At 36.9% G+C, this 18,485-nt stretch overlaps 1 protein-coding gene and 1 long non-coding RNA gene across 32 annotated transcripts in view; one reads left to right on the top strand and one right to left on the bottom strand.

The window, feature by feature from the left end:
- DLG2 (discs large MAGUK scaffold protein 2) overlaps positions 1–18,485 on the bottom strand; it is a 2,166,350-nt gene that overhangs the window by 168,556 nt on the left and 1,979,309 nt on the right. For 23 of the 24 annotated variants that reach the window (XM_031653896.1, XM_017949244.3, XM_017949248.3 and 20 more), the window contains one exon: positions 7,792–7,906. In XM_031653896.1, the coding sequence (XP_031509756.1) occupies positions 7,792–7,906 (115 nt within the window). Of the gene's footprint in view, positions 1–7,791; positions 7,907–12,972; positions 16,567–18,485 lie in introns of those variants that run through there. The other variant, XM_009187036.3, reaches the window with a different exon arrangement.
- LOC103877780 overlaps positions 1–18,485 on the top strand; it is an 80,104-nt gene that overhangs the window by 58,992 nt on the left and 2,627 nt on the right. For 6 of the 8 annotated variants that reach the window (XR_004177635.1, XR_004177639.1, XR_004177632.1 and 3 more), the window contains 3 exons: positions 2,498–2,662; positions 12,946–13,030; positions 16,428–16,538. This is a non-coding gene — a long non-coding RNA (uncharacterized LOC103877780). Of the gene's footprint in view, positions 1–2,497; positions 2,663–12,945; positions 13,031–14,133; positions 14,264–16,427; positions 16,539–18,485 lie in introns of all 8 variants that reach the window. The other 2 variants (XR_004177638.1, XR_004177637.1) reach the window with 2 other exon arrangements.

Below are 18,485 nucleotides of genomic sequence, written 5' to 3'. Positions count from 1 at the left end.
TGTCCCTCTTCCTATAGAAATATAAAAATTAAAAACCTTTTAAAATCAGGTAGCCTATGATTGCAGGGGAAAGAGGAAACTCCCAAGTCCACAATGACTCCTCCTTCTTTCTATTTCTGGCATAAAATTAGCTGCCTAAAGACAAAGCCTTTTATTCCACAATTAAGGATACAATTAAACATGCAAATACCTGAAAGAGTAAGCATTATGCTAATGGGTCTGAAAATACAAATGAAGAATCAAAATCTATCCTGCTTTAAAGAAGGCACCAGTTTAGGAGGCAGGCTCTAAGTACTTGAAGCAATGAAAGGAACTCACCTTTGCCTAACAAGTCCCATATAGTAGCCTCCTTCATACATTCAGTTTAACTTCATCCTAATAAGCCTGTGAACTAGGTACTATGTCCATTTTATAAATGTGACACTCAAGTTTTAGCAAACAATAAGCTATGCACAACTATCATTATTCATAATGACAAGTTATGAATTCTGGATAAGAAGCCAGGTCTATTTGGAGGAAATCAGTACAAAGTATAAAACAGAAGTTATATCATCAATATGAATTTAACCAGTGCCCTTATAAGTCTAGACTCTATCCAGACTTTCTGCTTCATCCTGTTAAACTGCTTCAGGTACCTTCTTATGTTCCCCTCCCAGTTACCTTTGCCCCTACTAAGATTTTAAGAGAAAAGTAATTCTGAATTCAACAAGTTTCTATTTCCTATTCTGCTGCAACATATCATAGTCAATATGTTTCTAAGTGAATGACTAATGACGTTGTTAAATAAGAATTATGAGGAAATGAACGTGTGCAATAAAAATACCACTGTCAGCTAGCCCTGTGCCAAGTACTGGGCAGGGGGGTGCACACAGCTGACTGTGGCATGTTCTCTGGGAAACAGCTAACATATTGGGTCCAAGATTGGAGGGGAAGAAGACAAAAATGTGACTCATAACACAGTCCACAGACTTTATGGCTTTGCCTTAAATGTTTTCAAGAAATCCATTGCCAAGTGAAGCTGGAAGCAGTTTGTACCACTGGAGTGAAGAATTCTGCCATTCCACACTCTTCTTTAACATCCCCAGGCTACTAACCTGCAGTTAAATGGGGCAGAAAATAGAGTGAAAAGATATGTTTGCTACTATAGAAAAAAATAAATGACCAGAGTGTCTTACGTGATGATGTAGCTTTTCCCTCCCACCAAAATCAACCAGGTGGGAACACCCTTCACCCAGAATAAAAGCTCAAAGGCAAAGTGTCCAGGATGGAATGTGTTTTCTTGAGAGTGCCCTTGATATAACCTTAGTTCCCAGGAATAGAAAGACTAATTGTGTTGAGAATGAGGTTCACCCTGGGCCCTTCCCTCATCTCAAGTTTTCTGACTAAGAGGGTATAGGCTGTGCGTGCTCGTCTAAATCCATTATTAAATTAGGTCCCAATTTAAAGAGTTTGTCAGAGTTTAGCAAACAAATGAAACAGCCTAAAAGGCCTTGCAGCACCAGATATTTTCTGGAGATCCCAGTAGCAGCAGGTAGAGTCTGCATCCTGAAGATACAACCAGACTCGATGCACTTGGTGTCAGCCAACCTGGTATTGGATTGCCACAGGATTGTTCAAATACCTTGGCTTATATTTTAATATTTTCTCTCACATTTGTATAGGAAAGATAGTCTTGGAATTAATTCATTTAACAAATGTTTCCTAAGGAGAATTCTTTGTGCCAAGCACTGTGGCATAAAGCACTAGAGCTATGAAACATCAAGACATTACTGGGATTTGCAGGTCCAGTATTGAATAATATTGATTCATTTCAAAACATTTTATCACAAAAGTTTAACAAGGACCAGAGTAGTCACTATGTTAACAGGTGAGTTTCAAATATTAGTGGTCTTCTGGGCAAATTTCACTTTAGGACATCTTATAGGCATGTTGTAAAAATCAAAATAGGATAATTGCAAGGCACATAACACATGGGGTATCAGGAAGTGAGTTACCATAATGGTCTGCATACTATTTGGATTGCCTATAGATCTAGACTGTGAGAAACTTGAGGAAAGGAGTTCTGTGGTATTATTCATCATTGTGCCCTTAACATCTACTACAGACTGGTACATTGCAAGTAAGTACAAATACCACATTTATTGAATGAAAGAATCAAGGCATGAAGGAATCAATGTATGAATGCCTTAAGTTAAACAAGGGGCAAGAGGCTAACCTGAGTGCATTTGTCATATTACATAGCCTTTGAAGCAAACACTGTCTCAGGTAGTAGTAACTTTGAGTAACATATAGACTTAGAACTACTGTAAAAGAAATAAGACTTCGAAATTCAGAACAAAACTATGAGCAGGGGGCTGGAAAGGGGTGAAGAATGCCTAGGGGAAATAGAAGAAATCATGTGGTTAGGAAGACCGATAACATATATGAAGACTTGGAATGGCCTACTGCATATGCAGTGAGTTTTTCTATCATGTGGCTTCTACTGAATTCTTTTCAGATTCTGCCTCTGAGTAGAGCCTTGTTTGGGTGAGAAATGCTGATGAGTTGACAGAGCTGAGCATTCTGGAGCCATGGAACGCTGACCATCCCCTTCAGGCTTCATGGGGTCTAGAGGAGCAAAAATCTAAAAGTCATCAGAAAGTCTGTCCTTCCTTTGCTGAAGGTAAGCAATGGGATAAGAAAGGATTATCTCACTGCTGAGAAAACAGTGTCTTAGTCGCAACCAATCCTGTGGTCTCTCTGTCTGACAGGGAAAAGGTGGCTTCATAATAAATGATGAATATTACCAACATTTATCAACTACTTCCCATGTGCCAGGTATCTAAATTCATTATTTTATTTAATCCTCACAACCACTTTATGGTATCCTATTACTATACTCATCTTCACAGATAAAGAAAGCCCAGAGAGACTGATTTGTCTGTGGTCATAGAGTTAGGATGCGGCAGAACTATGATTCACATGTTTTTCTATCTGGAAGAATCTAGCAACTGTGTGCTTAAATGTTGCTCTCCAATGTCTCACAAATAGGATCTGAATGTCCATGCTCATGTTGTCTAGCTGTGTGATCTTGGGGGGAATCATTTAACTTCTCCGAGTTTCAGTTTCTTCATCTATAAAATGGAGGCAACATCCCCTGAATCATAGGGTTTTTGGGAGAATTCTATGGGATAATACATGTAAAACAATAGAATAATGGTTGACCTGTAGAAAGTGTCTGACAAATACTTCCCTCTATTTCTCCTGCCTCATCTGTGGCAGGGATAACTGCCTTTCAAGTTGGTTACAACATCAAGGGTCTAAGGATCCTCGATATGTTTAATATAAGGTAGTGAAGACACTCTCTTTTTTTTGTCTGTGTACCATGTCATATGCCTGGCATGTTCCCTCTTGTTTACTCCATCTGTAAGCTGTAAATCATGGCCCATTAGTGAGTTATTAAATCAAGTTAATGAGCTATGATCTCCATTTTTTAAAAAGGAGAGAAACAAATAGAACGGAAAATAACAAAGTATACTGTATACAAAAGGTGTTATTCCTATTTAACAAAACTTTTCTGTTTTATGTGTGTATGTATTTACTGGGTCAGGATAAAGAATGTACTTCTTACTTTGCATCTAAATATTTGAAAGGCTCTCGGTTACCTCATATAAGAGCTTCAAGAATTATTCGGATATGCTTCCATGGAAGCAATCAAGATTCCAGGCCTTTCTAGAACTAACAGATCTTTTCATATCACATTGCATTTAATTATCTTCCCTTCATCTGTCTTCCCCAGCAGACATAAGTTTCTTGCAGACAGGAAACATGACTGTTACTGCTGTGTCCTCAGTGTCCATTATAGGTCCTCGCACATAATATACACTCAAAAATGTTTGATGAAGGCCTGAATAAATCATGGCAACTGTTTCTTAAATCCACATTCAAAACTCAGAGGTTATTTGCCTGAACTCTCAAAATCGATATCTTTTATTAACAAGTGAACAGGGCTGAGTTTTTCTTTTACATTATTTCCTGTGACCTTTTTCTCCTTCCCCTTGGTGGAATGATTTGCTTTTTTTCCTTGCCCTCCTGGGTATTCTAACTTTCCTTTTATCAAAACAAAGGATTGTCCTTTAGAAATTTGCACTTTTGTATAAATTTAATCCCCCATATCTTTGGCTTCTCCTAGTAGCATTTATACAAAAGACGCATCCCTGTTACCAGCAGGAAAAGCCTTGTTAGTTCTTTATTATACCAGCTTTTATCAGCTAATAGGTAAGAAGGGAAAGGGATATTTGAGAGGGAGGGAGATCTTCATGAGCTCATAAACTCACTCTTCCAAGGCAGTTGCCTGCCATCTCTGCCCACAACAAGAGCCTCAAAATACATGCAATAAAATTCATATTCCAGTAGCTCAGGAGCCTAAATGCATCTATGTTTGAAGCATTGATAATGTACTTGTGCATCATTTTGAAAAACATTTTATTCATATTTGTAACTTTATTTACTTTTAAATTAACTACATGTTTCACAGTGTTCTACCACTATATGGTTCACAATGCAGGAAATACACAATACAAGTAGCATATTAAATCAAACATACCCAAATCATTCCCATAGAACATGAACAGTTAACATTAGCAATAATCAATTCCGCTTGCACAGCACCACTAAAGTACTTAAAACACTTCACACAAAAGATTAAAGAAAAAAACTATAATTAGATTAGAAAATAGAGAGAGTTGGCTCATGTTTAAAATACCGCCTGGCTCAGATAGTGCTGGTTACCACTCCCTTCAAAATTTCAGGTAAACGAATTGCCACCACCTGGGAAGATCATTTCTAGTGGGGAAATGAAGGCAGCTTCTGCAAGACCCCAGGAAGGTACATTCTCTCTGACACCACCAGGACCAGGGCGAGAGTTGGGAGCATATGTGTGAGCGTGTGCGCTTGTGTGTGTGTGTGTGTGTCTGTGTGTGTAGGGTATGGGAGGTAAATCCAAGAGGAAGAATGGCTTTTTGGTGCAAGCACATATTTTACTAAGTCAGCTACATTGTTTCTCACAGAACAAAGAAGGCGCTTGCTTTCTGATTTAGGTTTTGGCTTCATAGAAAACTATAAATAATACCAAAGAAATCCCATATTCCTACAGCATGGTTTATCCTGAACAAAAACCCCAAAGACATTTGTGTTAGAACTTCACCTCTCCTTATTCCTTAATCAAAGAGTCCAGCACTGTGCTGACAGAAGCAGATTGGGAATCACAGCTAAAGTGTATTCAACAGCTGACACCACATAAACTAAGCCCTTAGGGAGGCAGAGTGATGTGGGGAGACATATGGGACTGCGGGTAGGAGAGCTGATTCTGCCACAGATAGCTGTGGGATCCCAGGCAAGTCTCTGTCTCTGGTCTCCTCAGGCCTCAGTTTCCTCTTCTGTAAGTTAAGCAGAGGGCCCAATGATAACTAAGGTTCCTTCTAGCCCTAGAATTACACAAAGCTAAGCAAAGTGAGGAGAATAATACACTTTCAGGATGTTATTCTTAGATTTGAGCCATGCTCATCCTCTTATATTTATATAATCAGAGAAACCCTGCTAGTAATTTATTCTGAGGAAGCAAGTAGTTGACTTTCTCAAATAAACACAACTGACCATGGTCCTATACAAGCACTTTAGACAAAGCAAATCCTGTTGCCAAAATTAGTATTAAAAAAAGTACAAAAGTACAAACTTGTTGAATCTTTTTTGGTAAGAATTTTATTTAGGCCTTGCTTCTTGCTTTTTTTTTTTGGTCTGTTTTATCACTTTTCATGAGAATAAGGCCAGGGGGCTCTTGTAAGTTCTTTCTTTCTGATTCACTGATACGACTATACGCACGGCCCATATTTCTTCTAATTCTATGTCTCTTAGGGTCATTTAGATGCTAAAGTCAGCCCTCTAGGTACAAAATAAGTAGTAATAATTGAACATTTGGAAACCAAATACCATATTTGTATATTATAGAGATTTCATTTGGGGAATTTCTTATGAAGTGTCAAGTATTTCTGAGTCTCATTAAAAGGAGGTTCCTCCCTTCAATACAATCTCCAACTATTACTTTTGTTACTCTAAGTCTTTGTCTCTTCTGTATGTTATACTTTTATTTATGATTTTAGAGAATAAAGATTTAAATCTAATTACTACTCTTTCAAATAAGTGTATTAATTTTATATAATATCATATCACTTCATTTAATTTTCTTAATCTTCCACAACTTAATAGCTATTAGCAATATATTTCAGCAAATTTCTTCTAATATCTTAACAATTTATGCATTCTGTCTCTAATAAGATACTTGGTAATTTTCCCTTCGAGCTTTATTGTATATAAGCATTTCAGTTACACTAACTGATTTAGTTCTACCCTATTAACCCAGCTGACTTTTTCCACTTGCTACCAAGGACTAAAACATTTCAAAATTTAAAAATATTTTGTAGCATGTAGACCAACAATACAATACAAGAGAGAAGAAGAACCACAAATGGAGCTGTTAACTTTCCATCATATTTGTGATGTCACTACAAGACATGCTCTAGGGTGGTTCTGAACAGTCACAGATTACAATTAAGGGTATCAAAATAATCTTTTGAAATGGAGTTGGCCAAATTCGAAGGGTTAATAACTTGTTTTTCTTAATCTCAGGGCTTCCCTGGAATAAGAAGGGACTCTAGGCTTATTGGTTCAGTCGGGAAATTAGGCCCTATGTGAACCTGTGCCTTCCAGAATCCCACTCTCTTCTAAGCCCTGCTGTAAATAACAAATACATACAAGACTTAACTTTAGAGCCAAAGTGGAACCAACAGCAAAAGTTCAACTCAAGTTGTAAATTAGTATCTATAACATATACCTCATGCCTAAAATTTCAGGTAAGAAGAATATGATCTCAGGTTGTAGTCAGATTGGATTCTGGGCCAGAGTGGGGAGTGGAGAATACAATAAGAATGGGCATGGTTCTTCCATATGGTACATAGATTCATGTTGACCATTAATTAGGCATCACTTTCTTCCTTTTGCCTGTTAGTACTTATATATTTTTAAAAGTACAGTCAGCACTGATGAAGTTTGGAAGTAATACAGGAAGCTTGTCTTGGAAAAGGAACATGTTATAGTTGAGTGTTGATGGATCTTAACTCAAGAGGTAGCTACTAGAATGAAAGACAGGAAGGCATTTCACATTCAATCAATCATTTATCTTTTTCTGGTAAATTAATGAGTTTTGTCAGACAAGGAACAAGTAACTTTTATGGTCTGAGAAACAATTGGTAATGAGATGACACAGAAGGAAGTCTTTCTGCCAAAACTTGTTAGAGAAAAGTACATGACTCTTTAGAAGAATGCCGTGGATTTTAAATTTATGCACTAAAGTAAATGCAGTCAATACCAGGCAAGTTAGGAGATAATACAGGAATATTTTCTTTTCACATTGACAGGAAGCAAATGTCCAAGGGTTTGGTCCACATATGCCATTTAAGATTTATTAGAAATGAAAATGTTTCTTCTCATTATTTTTATTGCTACCTATGCTGAGCACTTTATCCTGGATCATAACATTGCCAAAGAATAACTTGATAAAAGCAGGCACCTTTAACTAATTTAATCTAATAACATTTCAGACATTTATTCCAAATGGTTAAACATAAGATGTTTCAGTAGAGTACTGATGAACATGGGTTAATTAGAACATATGTTCTGTTGCTACGTGGTGTTGCCTTTGTTTTCTCAAGTTGAATTGCTCACAAAGTGCAGATAGAGAAATACTCCATTGCCTACCTGACGTAGAGGGAGCGTTTCTGATTGGTTCGCAGGGACCCGGACCCGGAGCTCATGCTGTGGTTCATCATCTGCTCTCGTAGGTCATGGATTTTGGCCTCAAATCGAGCGTAATCTGGGAATGAAACAAAGGTAGCAAATTTGGCTCTGTGCCTTCAAGAGTTAGAAATGCTGCACAGCTCAGGCAGCCCCTCATCCACGTTGTTGGTTCCTTTGCCAAACAATGGGGAGACACACAATTCAAGGGTATGCCTGTTTACTATTATTTATTCACAGACATTTACAAGAGGAAAATGATAAATCAGTTATTTCCCAAAAGGTACCTAGAAAACACACCACCATCAAATTACCAACTTGTAAAAAGTCCACTGGGGGTGGGAAAGGGAGGATGGGGGAATCATGGGGAGGGGTGGAGGTAGATGTGGTTATAAACAGGCAACGTAAAGTATCCTCGCGGTGATGGAAATGTTCTCTATCTTGCCTGTAGTGGTGGATATTGGCAACTGCACATGTGATAAAATTACACAGAACTAACACACACACACACAGACAACTGGGGAAAATCTGAATAATACTGATGAATTGTGTCAATGTGAATATCCTAGTTGTCATAACATGCAATAGTTTTGCAAAATGTTACTACTGGGAGAAACTGAGTAAAGTTATTTCTTACAGCTGCATGTGAATCTATAATTATCTCAAAAACAAAAAGCAAAAAAAAAAAAAAAAAAAAAATCCATGGGAATCTCAACTCAATGGGGTATTGAGGAGAGTTTTTAGTTACTCTCAGCCTGATAGACCAGACAATCAAGAGTTTGGTGATGAATTGTGTAAGAAATGTCATTTAATTTAACTAGGTTTTGTTAGGGGGTGGGGGTCTGCTAGAAGTTGACCACTGGGATCATACCTCAATTTTGTCCCATAACTTTGCCCCACATGCCAAATTTTAGAACTTTTCAAACATTAAAAATTATGGGTATAAAAAATATCAAAGAAATCTATATATTATACCTTTGCCATTGTTTCACAGAAAAAAATATTTTTGGCATGTCAACTCAATAAAAATAAAGAAAGAATAGGTTCTAAGGTACTTATTAACACAATAAACATGTAAAAAGAAATGTCTTTTGATGTTTCAATATTTTTTATCACAACCTAGAAACTTCTATCATTTCCTTGGCAAAACAATGTCTTGCTTTAGAAATTCAGCAGGCTTAACTTACCCACGAATAAACTTAAAAATGTTAATTGAAATTATAAATGGTTATTTTAATTACAAAGAAACTCACCATGAAGAATTTTAATAGAGTACATCAGTACATTTCAGAAAACAATTTGATTTTCAATTCAATTTATTCACAACTTTAATAAAACAAGGATGAATGAATATAATAAAAGATGATCTACTTATAGAGTGTTTCAAATTCTTTATAAGAAAAAGTTCTACAAAGTGTAATTTCATTTCGGCTTACTGAATATGTATTGAGTACTGTAGGGATAGCTTTTCTAAAAGATTTGACCTTCGTTTTCAGTAATAAATAGATAACAGGAAAATAAACTCTGAATATTAAATATTTTTAAAGTTTAATACACAACAGATAAAGCCATAATAGTTGGCTGGAAATTTCTGGTGCATAAGCAAAGTCTGGTATTATCCAGATTTGGAAGGCTTCCTGCTTATGCTTAGCTTTGAATAATTAAGTCCTAAGTGATTAAATAAGCAGAATACATATTTAACAACATATTTAAGGTAAAAACCTATTGACTATAATTTAAGAAAATTTATTTCATTTTCTAGTGAGAGAAAACATTTATTTATAAACATCAATATGATACTGTATGCAGGCCAGACGTGGTGACACACACATATAGTCCCAGCTATTTGGGAGACTGAGGCAGGAGAATCACTTGAGCCCAGGATTTCAAGGTTTCAGTGACTTATGATCTCACCACTGCACTCCAGCTTGAGTGACAAAGAGAGACCTTGTCTTTATTTAAAATTTAAAAAATAAAGATACGATACTGTATGCAGATTTAAATCATTTTGAGCAAGTCGTATTTTCTTGTCACCTTGGAAGAGTCAATTAACATTTATTGCTGGCCACATGGCAGACAATATGTTCAATGCTTTATGGGCATTATCTCATTTCTTTTTTAAATTACAAAATGAAGTCTATGGATGTTGAAAATTTTGAAATATATAGAAAATCACAGGATAAAAATTGAGAGACTCTCTTGTCTCTTCTGCCTTCCCCTACCTTCTCTCTCACTGCTCTCTTTCCCTACAACTTACCCTAGTGATACATGTATGATTGTGTGCTAGATATGTATATGTGTGTTTGTGGGTAGCTGTGTGTGTATATACACACATACCTATACAAACGAGACCATAACTATTTATTGTATTAAGACTTTTTCTCCTTTTTTAATAGTGCAATTTGGATATTTTCCTGCCTTCTACAATGTACATAAATATCATTTTTCTTAATACTCTTAATACTCTATTCCATAGTTTAGACTGTATTTAACAACTCCCTTATCATTAGATATTTAGGCTTGTCCAGCTTTTTGCAATCATAAACAGGGATCTTGGTGTATGTGTGCATGTTGACAGCAGGTTAGTAGGGCACCAGAAGTGGAACTACTGGTCAAAGCTTTGCACAAAAATCTCACAGCCTCTAATAGCATTTCCCAGAGAAGAAAATGGCCTTGTCTGGAACATAGATCAGGAACTCTTAACTTTTTCTGACCCATGCTTTACATTGCCACTTGATAAATACCACATGTCACCTCTGAGTACCACTAACTCTCCCATCTAGAGAGAGAGGACACTCTCCTTTATAACTTTGAAGACTTTATTACCCATGATAAAGGCAGGAGATCCCACCTTCCAGCTGTCCCTTCTTAAACATCTAACTCTGTGCAAGTCTCAACCCTCATTTAATCACTTTGCTACTTTATTGTATTCATCACATCAACTTGCAGTTATTTGTACAGTTGTTCATCTTCCATTAGACTGAGCCCTCTGAGGGCAGGAAATATTTTTCATTCTCCTTGGAACTTCCTTTTCCTAACATAGTGTCTGAGATGCTCAATAAACTTTTTTTTTGGTAAATAAAAAATAAATGAGGGAGTGAGTAGAATACCTGGATGAATTCAGTTACAAAATGGCTCCAGGTACTGAAATTGTCCATTTTCATTTTTATGTTTTTGCAGTAAGAAAGATGAACATGCATCTCCCCTAGTAATACTTTTTTCAAGACTAAATATTCTAATTCCAAGGCTTTATTTCTGTCAAATCACTACCACTTCCAAATTCTTCTGCTATTTTTATTGTTCTCTAGGAAATCTCTCCATGTCAATCATGTCATACATTGGAAACAATTCTCTGACACTTCGTCTATATACAATCAACACTTTGTGAGGCTCTTGTAAGCTGCTACATTTTATATAACACAACAGGATACTTGCCTTAATAATAAATTATATTTGCCTTACTGTATGGCTTTTTAGATACCCAAAATGTTTTCTGCCATGCTTTCCAAATGTTTCGACTGCATGACATTCTACAGTGTCAAAATTCCCCAGTATGAATGATTTATACTGTATTTGCCTTAATTGGAATCTACCTTGTTTTCATCTTTCCTATTTTGACAGTCATCTTAATCTAAATCCTGTGTCAGAGGGGCTTATCTGTCTCTTTGCTACTTTTCTTTGAAAACTAAACATACACACAAGAAATTTCATTGTAGTAAAACTAGTAAGATCTGGGTTTATAAATATAAATGGTGTGTCTGTGGCAGCGGAGCTCTGTCTCCAATTTCTTGGAGATAAACAAGTTTATAGTTAGAAACGCTCTAGAAGTAAACATGAAACCTGCTATGCAAATTGTGAAATATAAGTCTTTATGTTTTATAGAAGTACTGAAATTGTATTTCTCAACAAGTTAAAACAGAAAAACCTAACACTACCATATCCATTAAATATTAATTCTCTCTCTCTTCCTCAAATATTTTACTCATATCTATGCCTGCCCCTTTGGAACATTTTTCAGTCAAATTCATAACATTGTCTTCATTCTAAGCCTCAGGAGAACATTCGAATGAAATTTTCAAATGCTTCAATCTTTATATCATCCAAAGTGGAATTCATGTTTACTAAGCACCTGCAATGAGCTAGGATCTGCACCACATACTTTAAAAAATATATTATTTTTCCTAAGAAAGTTCTGAGGTAGATATATTATTTTACAGATGAGGAAACAGAGGTTCAGAGAGGTTAACTAACTTCACAAAAGTCACAGAGCTACAAGGTAACATTGGACATGGAGCTAGGATTCAACCCTGTATCTCCATGAAGCCATTTTGTATCCATGATGTCACGACATCGGTTATAACACCACAATTGTTTAGAATGTAACGCCTCCTCAATTCTCTACCCTTCCCCTCTTGACATCTTGCTCTTCCTTCCCTTCATCTATTGTGTTAGTCAGGTGCATGCTGGCCTTCCCTCTATCAAACTGTAAGCTACTTGGAGACTTGGGATGCCTCACTCATCTCTATTCCCAAACCTCAGGGTCTATCAGTCTACCTTCTGTGTAGACAGGACTTTCATAGTTTTGAACAAGTCAGAACCTGAAAGAATTTGCTTCCAGAATAGGACATGGACAGGAAAATTAATCATGATCATGCTGAGGTATAGAACAATATTAAAAATGCAGCACTTTCTTCTGTCTTGCTTTACATGAAATAGGTGACTGATAAATGCTTTTTAAATTCCAAGTTATTTTATGTTTTGGGGGGATTTTATTCTGTAACAAGAAGCAAAACACTGAAACTCAACTCTTAAGCAAATGTTTTAGAGGAGCCTCATGAAACATTACCTCCAGCTAGTTCTTTCCCCACCTCTGTGTATGATAACCCATTTTTTTCCTCCACATTTTTGGGTATGTAAAGCCATTGTTCCTGACTAGGTGCATTTATTCTGGGGCTCTGGCATTTGTTTTCACTTGGACAAGATGGATGATAATAGTAAAAAGTATACAAGATTTGGGTTATGTAGATGGAGTCAGGAGTCAGAATCTTGGTTGTGCCACTAAATAGCTATACATTACTATGAAAGTTATTAACCTTTCTGTGCTTGATTTTTCTCAAGTAAAATAGGAATAAGAATTGGACCTACCTCAAGATCTGTTGAGAAGATTATGAGAGAGCTGATGGATCTAAAAGATTGGCGCTTGGTAATGACTGTCAATTCCTTCTATTCTGTGTGTAATTCCCCACCTATTCTTGTTCATCACTTGTGAAAATTATAACCCCTTTCTGTACTGAGTAAAATGGAAACCTGTGTCTGCTCCTAGAGACCCCTGTTAGAGCCTCCCTCTACCTGTTATGAATTGATGTCTTCACCAGGTCATATAGGAATGAGCCACAGATGGCCATACTTTAGGACACTTGCCATCAGATGGAACTTCTCATCTGCTAGGCAACCACTCAGGATACTCTCATAAGTTGACTTGGAGTCCAGGAGAATAATGTCCAATTCCAAAGCTGCTGCTGTTTTCAGGAATATCAGTGACTTCATTCATCAGTGTTGTCTCAAGGCTTTGAGCTACTGATGGACACTTGGATGGAGCAAGGTCATAGGTGTGAACATCACAAACTACACAGTGAGGTGGGCTCTGCCATACACTTGTTTGCAATTTGTTAAGGGTGAATAAGGCGACTCAGAATGCAAAGCTACCATTCACACAGAAAAGGAGGCATTGTCTCCTATAAGAAGGCTGGTGTTGTTTAATGCAATAGGATTAATCTGCATTGATTAAAACTGCCCAACTGCTCATGTCTTCAAGACTCAGGTGGCTTACCTTGGTTCTAAGAAAAGAAAACAATATACTCAGTGGGTTAGGCAATAGCATGAGGCCATGGCCTGCCCTCTCCCCTTCGCAAGTGAGCTGGTGGGCAGCATGCCACAGGATCAGTCACGACCTCATCCAGGTGTCTCATGATTGCCAGACAAGAGGAAGCCATGAACAGAGGAAACAGGGTTAGAAACTCTATGTTAGAAGGCCAGCTTTTAGTCTTAATCTTGTCATTTATTGCTAATGAGGCCTTGGGAAGTTACTGAACCTCAGTTTGTTCATCTACAAATTGTGAGGTTCACCTCACAAAGTGGTTGTGAGACTCAAAATGAGATTTGACTGAAGTGATTTGAAAATATAAGATAGGTGTTGCTGTTATTACTTTGGCAACTCCTATTAGGACAAAGACATATGCAGTTCTTAGTGGTACTAACGGTGACGGTGGCACCCTCTTTCTATTTGTTCATTATAAACGTGTGCAGCTTTAACAACAACTGGTAAGATCACTGGGCTGTAAACAGGACTCTGCACATCCAAGCAACAGAGACTACTTTCCTGCTGAGTTATCCATTTCCACACTACAGGAGAATTAGTTTGAAGAGAACACCTGCTGTACGTACGCAACGCTTTAAATAGACACAGCTGAACTAGAAGCTCTTGGTGTCTTATAATAAAGGAAATTTGAGCTTTAGGATAACTTCCAATAGGGTTAGGGTAAATGTCAATGGTGTGTAGTCTGTTTGGGGTCACAATATTGTTTACCTGGATGTGACCCTCATTGTCACTGAGGCTCAGGAAGGGTACATGGTAAGGATGAAGCAGGAATGATTTACATCTATTCTTAGCAGAGCATCTAATCACTGCTCCAGGGATGAGGTGCTGTGAGCAATTATAAATGTTTCCATTTCTTTGGTAGAAACATCCTTCTTTCATTTATTCAGTAAATATTTCTTCGGGGTTTATTACATGCCTTGCACAATCCTAATTGCTAGGGATACTGAATCCACTGAACAGATTTTTTTCCTCAAGAGGCTCACAGGCTAGTGCATAGTTGCTTGTAATTTTCTAGTTTCTTCTTGTGAATACAAAAAGAACATTTGGTATTTAAATATCTGCTCCATTTGAGGAGTATCATGTTCTTTTTAGATGGTAACAGGATATCAAGAAACCCTTCTATCATGGAAAGACGCTAATACAGTCAGTTCCATGTTAAAATGGACAAATTGGGACAGGTTAAATCTTTGTGAACTATCTGGTTACTTACAGAGCGAGAAGAGCAACTTGGGGTTCAAAGCAGTACCTTGGTATCAGAGTTTCTGGATTTGAGTCCTGGCTCTGAGAGATGTTAAGAAAATACTATACCCACTCAGAGATACTGTTTTCTCATTTGTAAAATGGAGAAATCATCCCTACCCCTATACATTGTTGTTCTGAATATCTAAGAGAATATAATTTATTTTCATCCTTTTAAGCAGTATTGATTTTAAAATGCACCATCAATTAATAATAGCATCTTTTTTTGGAGAGGGTGGACACAAGACTCTTCTGATTTCACAAGCTGAAATGAATTTTGTGGAGAGGGGAAGATGTGAGTCTTATAATCAATGAAATATGATAATTCAGAATGTTTAAAACTAGAAAATCCCAAACAAATGTACTACTGCTCTCTTTCCACTGGACTTTTAACCAAATAGTCACACATAAGAGGATTAGCCATAGAACACTGTTTATACCTCAATTTCAAGAAGCAATGCTTTGTCAAGATTCTTTCATTTGATGATACAAAAATAATTTTAATTATTTGGAGCTCAGAAAATATTAGATGGTTGCCATTTCATTACCTCTTCTTTTTCTAGTTTTCCTGGGATTTCAGAACCAGATATGCACAGAAGGGACCCAGTCACATTACTTTAGGCTTCAGAGATACACATAGAGCTTTTCTCACCCTGGCTGCTTTTCAAGTCATCCTGTCAGGAAGGGCACCATTAGGAACTATTTGAGGAGGCTGGCTTCCCTCCCAGATATGCATTGGAATGCCCACCTCCATCAAGAGCACTGAGCTCTGGTGACTGGAAGGATTTGGGGTGGATCTCTCCAGGCTACGGCCTAAGGATTTCACTAGCTTTTACTTCAACCCTTGACTTAGCTCATCTCTCAAGTTGGCAAACTGCCTCTGTGTTGAAGTGGTGACATGGAATTTTCCATTGCTAAAGATTTACAGATGTTTGGCTTACCAATCCATGTGTGTGTGTGTGTGTGTGTGTGTGTGTGTGTGTGAGAGAGAGAGAGAGAGAGAGACAGACAGAGAGACAGAGAGACATAGAGAGAGATACAGAGACAGAGAGAGACAAATAGATTATGAACTAAATTCATCAGAATCCAACTTTAACCAGAAATTCTAGACAATAGCAAGAGTCTATCTTTTCTGCACTCCACAAAGGAAGACGATGTATGCACCTATCTCTTGTACCTCTTTGGCATTGACCATTAATAACTCAGTTGTGGATACCGTGAGGGCAAGGATGTTATCAAGTTTTTTTTTTCTGTGTTCCTAACACTTGGCACAGAGTGTGGCACACAGTTATCAGCTAATAAATGCTAATATAAATGCTTGCTGAATTGGATGAGTTAAATGAAGAGTTCTGATAAACAAAAATGATCATTTAGTTTACCAGATCTAATACTAAATAGATCAGCCTTTTAGAATAATTTTTAATAATACACTGAATTAAGGTATGTCTTTGTCCATTCCTCCCCACCTCTTCTCTGTTTTCAGATAGAATTGGGATCATTTGTCTTGACTAGAACAATCTCTTGCAGCTTGGATGGAGAAACTTTAAAGAGGTTTCAGCCAAACACTTAGCAATTCTTTAATGTGTGAAATAAAGTAAGTTTTATAGGCAAATAACAATCTGAATCCCTAACTAGCTATTTCATATAATATTCATATAACTCTGAAAATTACATGCATCAAATTTCAATTTGGCTTCATGCAAGCTTTATTTTATAGATTAATAAAGGCAGATTTTCTTTGATTATCAGGATTATTGCAAAATGGAGTCAGCACAGAAGCTTTCTGAAGTTGGCAAAGTCTGTTTTCTTTCGGTGATAGGAGTAACTGATGTATTATTATTTTTTAAGACTCTGAGATAAATCTGATTCATGTTTGAATCATAAGTTTATTACTGATTTTTAGTGTGGATTTTGCATAAGACACTCAATTTAGAGAATACTCAGTTTTCTCATAGGTACAATAGAAAAACAGTGGTTACCTGATCAGATTTTTTGAAAGGTAAACACAACAGCAGTTGTAAATGGCATAGTCCATTGTTAGGAACAGACTAGGTGCTCAATAAATGAACAACAACAAAAAAAACCATGAGGCTCTCTTGAAGCTTTATATTCCCTGTCTACAAAATGGAGACATCACTGATTTCCTGCTTACATTACAAGATTGCTGTGAAGATCAAATGAAGAAACATAAAACATAAAAATGTCTGGTAAACTGAATTGTACAGTATAAATAGAAAGTGGTGACAAAAGTAATTCATGCCAATGCAGTCTTTAAAAGTATCCCAACCTGCCTACATGACTACTTCCTCTGTCTGAGATTTATCTCAAAAGTAGAATTAGATTTCTGTCTTAGCTGTAAAAATAAAGCCACAAAGGACATCATGCATGAAAGAGTAAATGTGAAACTCTGTGGGGGAAAATGGAAACTTCAGGTATTACTAGGGCCTAGCTACCAATGGTGATTCTCTCAAGATTTTATTGGCAGGTTGAGTGAAAGTGCCAGAGCAGGGATGCACAGGCTATAGTTTAATTGGTGTGATTTATAGCTAATGGTGCATCAGAAGGAACTAGGAACTGTGCCTTTTAATTTAAGGCATAGTATCTAAGACTGCATCCACCAGATAAGAAAATCTTTCTTGGCAAACTCTAATATTAAATCTTTGCAGAATTTGTCTTGTTCTTTTGTATAAAAATCATGGAGCTAGGAGCTAAAATAACATCTAAGTTTCCTCTTTGCCTGACGCCATCCATGTAAAATGTGACTTGCTTCTTCATCAGCAGCATGAAAACAAACTAATACACCACTATTCCTAGGTAAATAGAGCCACATTGGGAAGACCACTAAGGGAATATGGAGGCTCAAGGAGGCTAGTCAATTTATCCAAGGCCACACAGCAGAACTGGGACTCAAACTCGAATCTTCTAGTCCTAGTTTTATTCATTTTTTTTTTTTTTTTTCGCTACATTGATTCCAGACTTCCTTTTACAAGGGATTACTTTTCTCCGTTTTGTTCCTGACATGAACAGGTCCATGGCTGTCTCAGACTTGTTTGATTACCCTAAGTAACCATTTAGCAGCCAATTTCTGATATGACTATAGATATATGTCTATAGTGAATTCTACAGGTGATTTGGCATGATCAAAATGAAAAGGCTTTGTTTGATTTCCCCAATAAACTCCTCAAATGAAAGCTTCTCAAGATATCATTTTGAGATACGGCAGGTCTTTCCTTCAAATACAACAGATACTTTTCTTTTGCAGCACTCAACATACATACAACTATTTATCTGTAAGTACTTACTTAGTATCTGTGAGGCACATTGCAGGTACCTGACATATGTCTAACTGATGGAGTGAGGCTGCTAATGTGGCCATCTCTCCCTTTTCCTGAGAAGAAAGTGAACCAGCCATTTCAAAATGTGGAGAATTCGTTAAATATGTTCTACTCCTCTATAGCTCTCCCACTAAAATAATTTTCAGTTTTCAATTGAGGTGAAAGCAAGAAGCGGCAGAGAGATGGATTGAGAGAATTGTTTTTAT

Source organism: Papio anubis, chromosome 12 (assembly GCF_008728515.1).
Source record: "Papio anubis isolate 15944 chromosome 12, Panubis1.0, whole genome shotgun sequence".
NCBI lineage: Eukaryota > Metazoa > Chordata > Mammalia > Primates > Cercopithecidae > Papio > Papio anubis.
Note: the sequence above shows the minus strand (reverse complement) of the source record. Positions and strands in the feature narration are given on the sequence as shown.